The sequence below is a fragment of the Triticum aestivum genome, chromosome 2D, assembly GCF_018294505.1.
Source record: "Triticum aestivum cultivar Chinese Spring chromosome 2D, IWGSC CS RefSeq v2.1, whole genome shotgun sequence".
Classification (NCBI taxonomy): Eukaryota; Viridiplantae; Streptophyta; class Magnoliopsida; order Poales; family Poaceae; genus Triticum; species Triticum aestivum.
Genome location: NC_057799.1, coordinates 71,937,052 through 71,947,751, shown reverse-complemented (window position 1 = coordinate 71,947,751; position 10,700 = coordinate 71,937,052). Strand labels below are relative to the sequence as shown.

Genomic DNA, 10,700 nt, shown 5'->3' with positions numbered 1-10,700 from the left:
TACAAATGTGTCGTTCTCTCTACCTGTCACGGAGTCATCCGTAAAATATTTGTGCTGTCATCTCTGGTCCATGCACACAACCCTATAACGACCAAGTCTCAACGTGCAATCACTTTCGATGAGAACCCTCTCACAGTCAAGAGTACGGGTGCATTTATTGTGTATGTTGACGCCTAGCATGCACATACACATCGAATACCATTTTATCTATGTTTTTTTATCTTATATATTGCATCTGATCCGAAAACTAAGACCTTCGCAATTTCTCACTGTTAGAGCCTTCTTTACCGGCTTTCGCTCAAAAAAGTCCTTCGCTGTTATATATTATGTAGACGTTCCCAAGTTTGACCATCCGTAATCGAATTAATCACATCCAAACTATTAAATTCATGCGAGACAATACGCTCACTCAGCGAATTACTCGCCAACATACCTTTTCGAAGAGTATGTCATTGTCACAAAAAACTTATACTTTGGATCCGATGTAGTACGACATGAAATAACTGCACAGGAGAAAACACAAAATAATAATCAATATTGCTATATTTAATTTCATTCTTATTACAATTGTCATCTTCCTTAACCATCATACATGAGCTGTGGTGGTTCTGTAAGACAGGAATGTGACACGTGCACAAATAACATCCACGATGCAGGAGCAGACTCGTCGCGTCGAAGTCAAAATTAGTTGGGTTCCACTCCTCCACCCCACCATATTTGCTCCGTCCCCTTCCCCTGACTCGTAGGTTGCCAGGCACAACATACATCTACCCCTATCACATCCCCCTCCCCTCACCCCCGCCGCCTTGGAATCGCCCTCCCTCTGTTCCGGCGATACCGCCCTAATTGTGCTGCCACATGCACCTTAAAAGGAGAAGCAAAAATCCAAAAAAGGAGCAAGTAATCATCCCATGAAGATATTTAACATGGCTATGATTTCATTAAGTGGGTCTGGAGGGAATTTTACATGAGAAAAAAAATCCTGACCTTTCAAAGAGAAGATGTCTTCTCCCAAAACATAAATTTACAACGTGCCATCATCTCTATTGTACCACCGTCATACAGTTTACTCATAAAAAATATTGCGGTTCCATGCACACAACCCTATAACGACCACGTCTGAACTTGCCATCGCTTTCGATAAGAACCCTCTTACAGTCAAAGGGGACGTGTGCATTTATCTTGTACGTTGACGTCTATGACCGCAGATGTACATACACCTCGCGTACAGTAGACCGCAGATGTACATACACCTCGCGTACTATGAATATCATTTTACCGTCGCCTTAAAAATATCACCGCGCGCGATCCATCACGCAAGCCCTTTTGAAATTCGTATTAGGCAAAAGATTCTAAGTTCAACAAACTATAAACGAAAGAAACAACAAGACATATCATGAGCATACTTGCATAACATATACCCGCTCTTTAAACAAATATAACCGTCCGCACATCGATTACGGGTCGACATACCCTTTTGGAGGATACGTCAACATCACGAAAACGCCATGTGGATCCAAGGCGGTAAAAAACAAAATCGAAGAGAAGAGAGAAAAAAACGCAAACCAATAATCAAATACCGCTACATTTTGTTTATCAACTTATTTTTATCATGATGCATTTTCCTCTTCCTCATACTCCACTCCGCTGTGGCGGTTCTGTTGTAGGACAGGAACGTGACACGGGCGCAAGGAAACATCCATCCAGAGAGACACAGGTGCAGGAGCAGGAGCACACCCGTCCGAGTCAAAACCAGAACCAAAACCAGAGCCGGTTGGGTTCCACTCCTCCATCCCCACCGCCACCAGCTCCGTTCCGTTCCGTTCCCGTTCCCCTCACTCGCAGGCACGCAGGCAGCCAGGCGCCCCCGACTTTACTACTCCCCACCCCCACCACCACCCCCCACCCCCTCGACCCCGGCACCCCCTCCCCCCGGATCGCGCGCGGCCTCCCGGCGACACCGCCCGCCCGCCCGCATGCGCCGTCGCCGGTGAGGACCCGTCCGTCCGTCAGTCCGTCCCCATGGGCTGCGTGCACGGCCGCCCCTCCGCCGCCTCCACCCCCAGCCCCGACGCCGCCCGCCGCCGGAACCCCCAGCCGAAGCAGGAGGGGGCCGCCCCTGATGCCGCCGCTGCTGCGGCGGGGGAGGGGCGGCAGGCCGGCGAGAAGGCCGCCGTCGCCGTCGCGGCGCCGGTGAAGCGGGAGCGGCGGTCGCGGTCGTCGCGGCACGGGCCGGAGGTGCGCCTCGGCGGCAGCTTCGCCAACAAGGCGCGCGGGGAGCAGGTCGCCGCCGGCTGGCCCGCCTGGCTCTCCGCCGTCGCCGGCGAGGCCATCAACGGCTGGACCCCGCGCCGCGCCGACACCTTCGAGAAGATCGACAAGGTGCTTTTCCCGTCCCCCCCCCCCCCCCCCCCCCCCCCCCCCCCCCCCCCCCCCCCCCCCCCCACCCCACTCCCCCATGATCCGTGCCGCGGCAGCAGCGCCCGCCGGAGGAATTTCGTGTTTTTTTTTTTCGTTTTGGGTCTGACGAGCGAGTTATTTGGTGTTTCAGATCGGGCAAGGCACGTACAGCAACGTGTACAAGGCGCGGGACTCGCTGAGCGGCAAGATCGTGGCGCTCAAGAAGGTGCGCTTCGACAACCTGGAGCCCGAGAGCGTGCGGTTCATGGCCCGGGAGATCCTCATCCTCCGCCGCCTCGACCACCCCAACGTCATGAAGCTCTACGGCCTCGTCACCTCCCGCATGTCCTGCAGCCTCTACCTCGTCTTCGACTACATGGTCCATGACCTCGCCGGCCTCGCCGCCAGCCCCGACATCAAGTTCACTCTGCCACAGGTCAAGATCCCATTTAGCTGCCACAGCCACATAGTGACAAATTATATTACTTCGAGTGTGTTGTGGTGTAGCTGGTCGAGTCTGATCGAGGTGTTTATGCCCTGCAGGTCAAGTGCTATGTGCATCAGCTGCTGTCAGGGTTGGAGCACTGCCACAACCAGGGAGTGCTGCACCGTGACATCAAGGGGTCGAATCTGCTCTTGGATGACGACGGTGTGCTGAAGATTGGAGACTTCGGTCTGGCGTCGTTCTTCGACCCGAACCATAAGCAACCGATGACCAGTCGCGTCGTGACACTCTGGTACCGGCCACCAGAGTTACTGTTGGGTGCTACGGATTATGGAGTAGGTGTCGACTTGTGGAGTGCCGGATGTATCCTTGCCGAGTTGCTGGCTGGGAAGCCTATTATGCCGGGACGGACCGAGGTTAGCTATGGAACACTTGCTCTTTTAACGCAAATGTTACTAAAGTTGATTCTGTTCAAGTGTGATTTTGCTGAAGTACTGTTCATAGCTTGTGAACCATTCCATGCAAATCACGTTAACATTTTAAAGCAGGTCTCGTGCAAGACGGCCTTGCTGATGAAAATGATATACAATTTAGAGCATGTTCAGATAGAATAAGCATTACTTCCAAATGTTGTTCTTTATCAGGGGCCGACCCAGAGAGAAATTGACCCGGTGTCTCAGTGTAAAACCACACATATTTTGTTGTTCTTTATCAGAGGCGGACCCAGAGAGAAATTGACCCGGTGTCTCAGTGCAAAACCACACATATTTCCCATCCAGAAATGTGGTGTCACACACTATACTATACTCAAAAAGTACCAAGAAAACAATCTTGCACCTGTTGTCCTGGGCACCCGGGTAGCTGAACCTGGGTACGCCCCTGTTCTTTATTGGTCATCGGGCATAACAGTTTTCCTCGAAATGTACCATTTTGGCAACATAAAACATGGTGGAAGGACAATCTTTATGTTATCACTGCTATAAAAACCAGTGGAGTAGATGATAAAGATCATTCTAGCTCTTAGTATTTTGTTATAACCTTTACTCTTTTATATCATATACTATGCCCTTTGGTCCTATAAAAGCTGTCATTTTGGACAAGAATGGAGTCGAAATTTTGGCTACCAGTATCTTTGCGAATATTTAGACTGGATACTTGAAAATCATACATGTGAATTTGTCTCAAAAAGTTTAATGGAAATGCTGAAGCAAACCGAATCAGTGCCTAATACTTTATTGCATGTTTGCAGTTCATACCTGTCATGAATACTTCAATTCTATTTGTGTTACTCCCTCTGTCCCGAAATAAGTGTCTCAACTTCAGTACTAAAGTACAAAATTGTACTAAAATTGAGACACTTATTTTGGGACGGAGGGAGTACATTTTGAAGTGATATAGTAATACTTTAGTCTCACATTATTTTAATTGTATATTTACAATGTTTTTTTAATCATGTCTTCTTTTTCAGGTAGAACAGTTGCATAAAATATTTAAGCTATGCGGATCCCCTGCTGAAGAATATTGGAAAAAATCAAAGCTGCCTCATGCAACCATATTTAAGCCCCAACAGCCGTACAAAAGGCGAATAGCAGAGACATTCAAAGATTTCCCGCAATCAGCACTTCGGCTGATTGAAACACTCCTATCAATTGATCCTGCTGATCGTTTAACAGCTACTGCTGCATTAAATAGTGATGTAAGTTTTCTGAGTATTTACCATTCTTTTCCTATTTGATGTAAATTGATAACAAGAATGTGATTCTCAAATCGTTGGATAAATTGGCATAAGGATGACAAATAAATTAGTTATGCAATAGATGGAACTTATATGTGTTACGTCAATAAATTAGATTATTGCGTCTTCTTTGCTCGTTTAAACTTGTAATATTGATATTTGATTAGTTATATGCCCTCTTGATGTTAGAGTTAAATCCAATTCATTGGAATCACATTGAGATCACAGTATCTTGTTCTTCCTCTGTACAGAGTTTCAACTTTTAGGTTCATATAGGTCCATGAAATTATGCTCGAAATTTGTCTAGAGTTTATCATGTGATTTGATATTTAACATGGTATTTGTAAGACTGAACCCGAATTCTAATTTTGATATAATGTCAGTTTTTTGCAAACACTTTGGTAGAGGGCTAGTTATTTAATTAATTTTTTTTATGAAGTATCTACATTGCTGCTCCTTGTTATTGCACCGTACTTACAACTGACACCTTTTTGTACTACCAACACAGTTCTTTAAAACGGAACCTCTTGCTTGCGATCCATCAAGTCTGCCCCAATACCCACCAAGCAAAGAGATGGATGCAAAACGAAGAGATGAAGAAGCTAGACGGTTTGTCATCCTAACACTCCTTCCTTCCCTTAGAAAGTTGTGTTGATTTTCTGCATTTGCGTTTGCCTTATCTTTGTGGATGCTCTAAAATGTCATTTAAGCTCTTCACAACCTAGAAATGTAAACACGCAGTGGTTTTAGAAAGCATGCACAGTCAAAGTCATATGGCATAGATGGGCCGTTGAAACAAACTAGCATAACGCCCGTGTGTTGCTATGGAACCACAAAAATAATTGCACTCGCAACAATGTGGAGAAAAAAAAATTCGATCAAGCAGGCAACACTGCACTTGCGTAACCACAGTGACCATGGGAGCACCATGACAAGATTTGCAGTGGCATGGAGGAACAGCAGTCGAAGCATGGGGATTGGGGAGGAGTCGCTGCAGGGAGAAAATCCTCTGGTGGATTGACTGGCTGGTTCATGCTGCGGAAAAGAATAATGTAATGTCATGTACTTATAAAATACTTTACTATGCAAAACATGAGTGACAGGGTGGCTTGTTGGACAGAAGGGATCTGGTAGGCCCTGGATGGATGAGGGGGATTGGGATGGAGTTGGGAGGTGAACTCGTCGCCACCACCACCACCAACTCCAATTATAAGATAGTAGAGAAACTCCAATTTATATGAGATAGTAGAGAGAAAAGTGCTGAAGAAATTGCTGGAAGTTATAGAGTAGAGTTAGGAATACAGTTACAGGATTATACTAAAATCTAGTTTGCCGTAGGAGCCTACTTCTGCAGAATGCATGCTTCGATGAACTTGATAACAGGAAAGCATAACTTGACGACACTGTACAGCACAGCAGGATATAAGGAAGAAAAATAACATTTCTTTGATTCAAAAGGTAACGTCAGTGGGTGCTAGCCGTATACTTATTTGTAGTACTAAAAAGTAAGTCTCGACTATCGTGCCAACTGCCAAGATTCCTGTATTCCTGGGAGCTTGTTGGGAATAATTGCTTAGACATCATCATGAGTCATGCTGTCATGCAACAATTTGTCTCACCTTTCTGGTGTATATTTAATGCTTCTTTCCGAAAATATTTGTAAATATCTTCTATTTCTCCACCTCTTAACCTTGTTTATATAAGCTTGAGCTTTTGCACTGTATAAATTGCTTATTGGCCTATTCATTGGATGAAAAACAGTTTAAGAGCTGCTGGTAGTAGACCTAATGGTGATGGAGCTAGGAAGACAAGGACGCGGGATCGACCAAGGGCTGTTCCAGCACCAGAGGCAAATGCCGAACTTCAAGCAAATATCGACGTATGTCAAGTTATCTTGGTTCCCTACCAGTTACAGTTTCTCATTTCTGCATGAGCCTTTTTTCCCGCTTGCCATGTCAGCTGTTGCAAACGCTAATCTGGACTCAACTTTACCCTTTACAGAAAAGAAGGCTAATAACGCATGCAAATGCGAAGAGCAAGAGCGAAAAGTTCCCTCCACCACATCAAGATGGCGCACTCGGCTATCCGTTGGGTTGTTCGAATCACATGGAACCTACATTTGAGCCCCCCGACCCGTCTTCGTTCAGTACCGTATTTCCTTACGACAAGACCGCCGTGCCTACGTGGTCTGGACCCCTGGTCGACCCTCCTGGGGGCAACCAGAAACGGAAACACAAGTCGGGACGCTCTTCGAAACAACCATCAACTGCCCGTGCTCGGTGATACATTATGTGATATTTGGTGCATAAGAAATTCTTCAATACGGACAAATTACTTGGCAACAGTTCCTGGAAGCTGGGGAGATCTGATTATATGAAGCAGCGATGAATTTTTTCAAGACCCATGAATTCATTCCATGTACGGATTCTTTTCAAACCGCAGTGTATAGATGGGAGAGGGAGCTCAGTTAGTCGAATTCTGTACATTAGGTTGTCCTTTTTCATTTCTTATAAGCAGCTATATGTCATGTTAGATTCGTTTGAGTGAGTAATGGAACTTTTTAGGTCTACTTGGCATGCAACTGTGACTTACTGTTAACTCTTACTGCAGTTATATTTCATGTTAGATTGGATATTTCTTAAGTTATGTTTCATGTTAGATTGGATTTTTCTTAAATCTGATGTTTGGTCCAGCTTTATGTTTTTCCTTTATGACTTCACAAGTTGTAGATTCAGACAATTTGGACATTAGTTTATAAATTTTTTTTGTTGCATTGCCCTTCAGTTCTTCAGCAAAATGCTGACATTTAAACAGTTCCAACTTCTGGCAATATTTCTGCATATATATGTTCCACTTCCGTGCCCGTCACCGTGGCATAATGCGTGCCCGAAGGTTGTATCTCCTCATGGCGAGCGATGCCGAGAGTGAATTTTCGCCGATTTCTTCCCGGAAACCGTGGTCCTCCCTGCAGATGTCATCTTCCCGGAGAACGAAGTCTGGGTCGATTTCGCTGTCGACGTCGTCCTGCAGCTCGTCGAAGACCCACGAGTAGTCGCTGAGGCTACTTTCATCATCACTGCCTGTGCCCCATGGACACATCTTGTCTCCTGGACCAGAGGAGGATGATAAGTACTAGTAGTTCAGATTCGGTACCAGCATTACGGTTCAAAATTCAAACACCAGTTGGCGGGCAAGGGACGGCGGATGAAAGCTCACCGGCGGCGTTGTCTTCGATTGCCCGGACTTTCTCCACCAGCGTCTGGAGCAGCTCGTGGTTCAGCACGTCGTAATCCCTGCAGCATAAAAATGGGAAACCAGATGAGACCAACGTACTGTGACGTTTTAGCGATTCAGGATCGTGATTCGACGGGATGCCGTACTTGAAGGCGAAGATGGCGTGCAGGATCTGGGCGGCGGCGGCGGCGAGGAAGGCCGACCGGAGCAGCAGCACGTTGGACACGACCCAGAACGGCTTGGTGAGGTCGTCGTCGGCGGCCCCCAGCCTGATGAGCGCGACCTCCACGACGAGCATGACGCACAGACCTGGTTTGATGATCAAAGCCAAGTAAAGCAATGGAGTGAAGGAAACGGTGATCGGATGAGTGTGAAGATGCGTTACCGAAGTAGAGCTGGCCTCTGATGGCGAAGGTCTGCTTGGCGCTGGTGAGGAGGTAGAGGAGGAAGACGACGCAGCAGTAGAAGAAGAAGGCCTTGACGAAGCGGGACTCCACCAGGATGGCGTTGTGCAGCACGTAGAGCTTGTCCAGCGCCGCGAAGATGCTGGCCTGCTTCGCGCTGAACTCCTCCTGCGCCCGGAGGATCGACTCCGAGTTGTGCATGAGGTGGTCGTGGGCGCGCCGGAGCTGCTCCTGCCGGGACAGCAGCTCCTCCTGCTGCTGCCGCCCGAACCGCGCCAGCCTCTGCATCGCCTCCCTGCTCTCCTCGAGCGCCCGGGCCAGGAACCCGTGGAGCTCCCCGAGCGCCCGCGTCGCGTTCGCCTGACCTTCCAGCAGCGCCCTCTGGTTCTCGAGCGACTTGCCGGCGGCGGTCCCGATCTCCTCCGCGGTGCGCTGCAGGCCCTCCATCCGCGCCGCCATGGCGTCGCCCACGGCCCTGACCTCCCGCTCGATCCCCGCCGCCTCCTCCTTCAGCCTCGCCATCTCCTCGCCCAGCCGCGCGTACTCCTCCTCCACCCGCGCCATGCCGGCGTCGACCCGGGCACGCATCTCCTCCTGCCCTTCCCTCAGCCCCGCCTGCGCCGCCGCGATCTGCCTCGACTGCTCCGCGATGGCCGCCGACTGCGCCAGCACGTCGCCGATCCGGGATTTGAGATTGTCGGACGCGGCGGCCAGTTGCTCCGTCTGCGACACGATCGACGACATGGAGCCGTGGAGCTTGCTCGACTCCTGCATGATCTGGTCCGACCTCTCCTCGATCGCCGTCAGCTTCTCGCTCGCCGCCGCCGCCGCCCGGGTCAGGTCGTTCACCAGCCGCTCCGTGCTCTGCTTGAACGCCTCCGCCCTGCAGATCAATCAAGAAAATTCATCCTTCATCGGAGGAGGAAGACGAAGACGATCATGGCGGATGGGGTTTGATCGCGTACTGGAGCTGGTGGCAGAGGGTGTTGGTCTCGAGGAAGAACTCGAGGAAGACCTTCTCCTCGTGCTCGGAGAGGCGCTTGCGGCAGTGCACCATGCGCGAGCGGTCGTCGCAGGGCGGCAGCGGCGGGCGGCCGGAGTCCTGCTGGTAGCAGGCGCTGAGGCGCCACGCGAGCCTGGACTGGCGCTCCTTGTCGGACATGATGTGGGCGCAGCTGGCGAAGAGGCCGCGGTACGCCTCGCCCCAGCAGGAGGCCGGGCCGGCGATCCTGCGCCGCGCGCCATCCAGCAGCTCCACGCCCCTCGGGCCGCCGCCGCCGCCTTCCATCGAGAAATCGGCCACCGTCCTGCCGCCGCCGTCGCCGTCGTCTGGCAGCGTCGGCGCGGCGACGGTCTGGCTGGTGGGTTTAGAGGAGGAGAAGATGCCCCATGCAGTGGCTGCGGGGCACAGCGACGGCGATAGGATCACTAACGCCACGGCAAGAAGAAGAAGATGGCCTCCGCTCCTCATCTTGAAATCGTATTGCCAGTCTGTTGGATTGGATGGAACTCTGATTGATTGATTTTGGGAGTGTGATGTTGAGGCCTGCATGTGCACTGCGAATGTTGGTGAAGATTGTTGTTTCGATGGATGCAAGCAAAAACAGACGCGTTGTAATTAAACGGAGCTGCATTTGCATAGACCAAAGCAGGCAAGTTTTCAAGCCTGATCATTATTATGACCCCGTTCCATCCAAGCTGTGAACCAGTATGTTAGCAGTGGCATGGACTACAATGTAGCCACAACTTACAATCTGGCACTAGCAGCAGGAATTGATTTAATCGAAAGATGTAAATCATCCTGGATCAAAGCAAACCCTGGATAATACATCATGCACCGGGAGTTAAACAGATTCTTTTTTTGGTTAGGTTATTAATTAGCGGTGGAATTTCGTTTTGACCGATTGCAAATCCGCGAATCTGCTGCCGTGCCCTGATCCCTTCTCCCAGGCCCAGTCTTCTTCTTCTTCTTCTTCTTCTCCGGCGGTCCTTCTCTCCGTCCGTCCGATCAGTTGCGGCGGTGACCAGCCATGATTCCGCTCCTGTGCATTACGATCATGCAAGGAAGCAAGAAACAGAGCAGTAACGTAGTACGGAACAGAAACCAGTTACAGCATCCGGCACGTACGTAGGCACGAACGAGCTGCCGCGGCCTCGAGCTCGAACCCGACCGTCTCCTGCCGGCGATCCCTCGAGTCTGCCCGGAGACGAGAGTGGACGGCGGATCGGAACGGAGCAGGGAGAAGAAAGGCGATGGGGAAGACGAATGAGCCGTCAGCCCCGGGCCGTATTTATAGATGCCCTGGCCGATGGCGGTTCCGCGTCCTCGATCGTTTCGTTCGCGCCAAGACAGGAAGAAGGCGAGTCGGTTCGAGCGATTTTTGTTCTTTTTTCTTTTTGATTGACTTTAAATTTTCACACATGTAACCCGCGTCCCTTCCCATCGAGCGAGCACACTGAATCTGGATTACCAACGTCAGCA

The 10,700-nt window shown here is 49.9% G+C and overlaps 2 protein-coding genes across 2 annotated transcripts; one reads left to right on the top strand and one right to left on the bottom strand.

The window, feature by feature from the left end:
- Positions 1-1,846: 1,846 nt before the first annotated feature.
- Positions 1,847-7,238, top strand: LOC123051653 (probable serine/threonine-protein kinase At1g54610). The gene is made up of 7 exons (XM_044474608.1): positions 1,847-2,382; positions 2,552-2,836; positions 2,944-3,261; positions 4,314-4,541; positions 5,089-5,189; positions 6,342-6,459; positions 6,582-7,238. Exons 1-7 carry the CDS (start codon positions 2,023-2,025, stop codon positions 6,861-6,863), a joined length of 1,692 nt encoding a protein of 563 aa, XP_044330543.1. The 5' UTR covers positions 1,847-2,022; the 3' UTR covers positions 6,864-7,238.
- Positions 7,239-7,401: 163 nt separating this feature from the next.
- On the bottom strand, positions 7,402-10,471 carry LOC123051652 (protein GAMETE EXPRESSED 1). The gene is made up of 6 exons (XM_044474607.1): positions 10,347-10,471; positions 9,184-10,260; positions 8,200-9,101; positions 7,961-8,123; positions 7,797-7,873; positions 7,402-7,687 (listed from the first exon to the last, which is right to left on the bottom strand). The coding sequence occupies exons 2-6, from the start codon at positions 9,768-9,770 to the stop codon at positions 7,446-7,448; spliced, it is 1,971 nt and encodes a 656-aa protein (XP_044330542.1). The 5' UTR covers positions 9,771-10,260; positions 10,347-10,471; the 3' UTR covers positions 7,402-7,445.
- Positions 10,472-10,700: the final 229 nt, after the last annotated feature.

Coding starts and splice junctions, on each gene's coding strand:
- LOC123051653 (XM_044474608.1), top strand. CDS start 2,023: ATGGGCTGCGTGCACGGCCGCCCCTCCGCCGCCTCCACCCCCAGCCCC. Junction 2,837..2,943: donor TCAAGTTCACTCTGCCACAG/GTCAAGATCCCA, acceptor TATGCCCTGCAG/GTCAAGTGCTATGTGCATCA. Junction 4,542..5,088: donor CTGCTGCATTAAATAGTGAT/GTAAGTTTTCTG, acceptor CTACCAACACAG/TTCTTTAAAACGGAACCTCT.
- LOC123051652 (XM_044474607.1), bottom strand. CDS start 9,770: ATGCAGGCCTCAACATCACACTCCCAAAATCAATCAATCAGAGTTCCA. Junction 8,124..8,199: donor CAGAGGCCAGCTCTACTTCG/GTAACGCATCTT, acceptor TCATCAAACCAG/GTCTGTGCGTCATGCTCGTC. Junction 7,874..7,960: donor CACGCCATCTTCGCCTTCAA/GTACGGCATCCC, acceptor TTTATGCTGCAG/GGATTACGACGTGCTGAACC.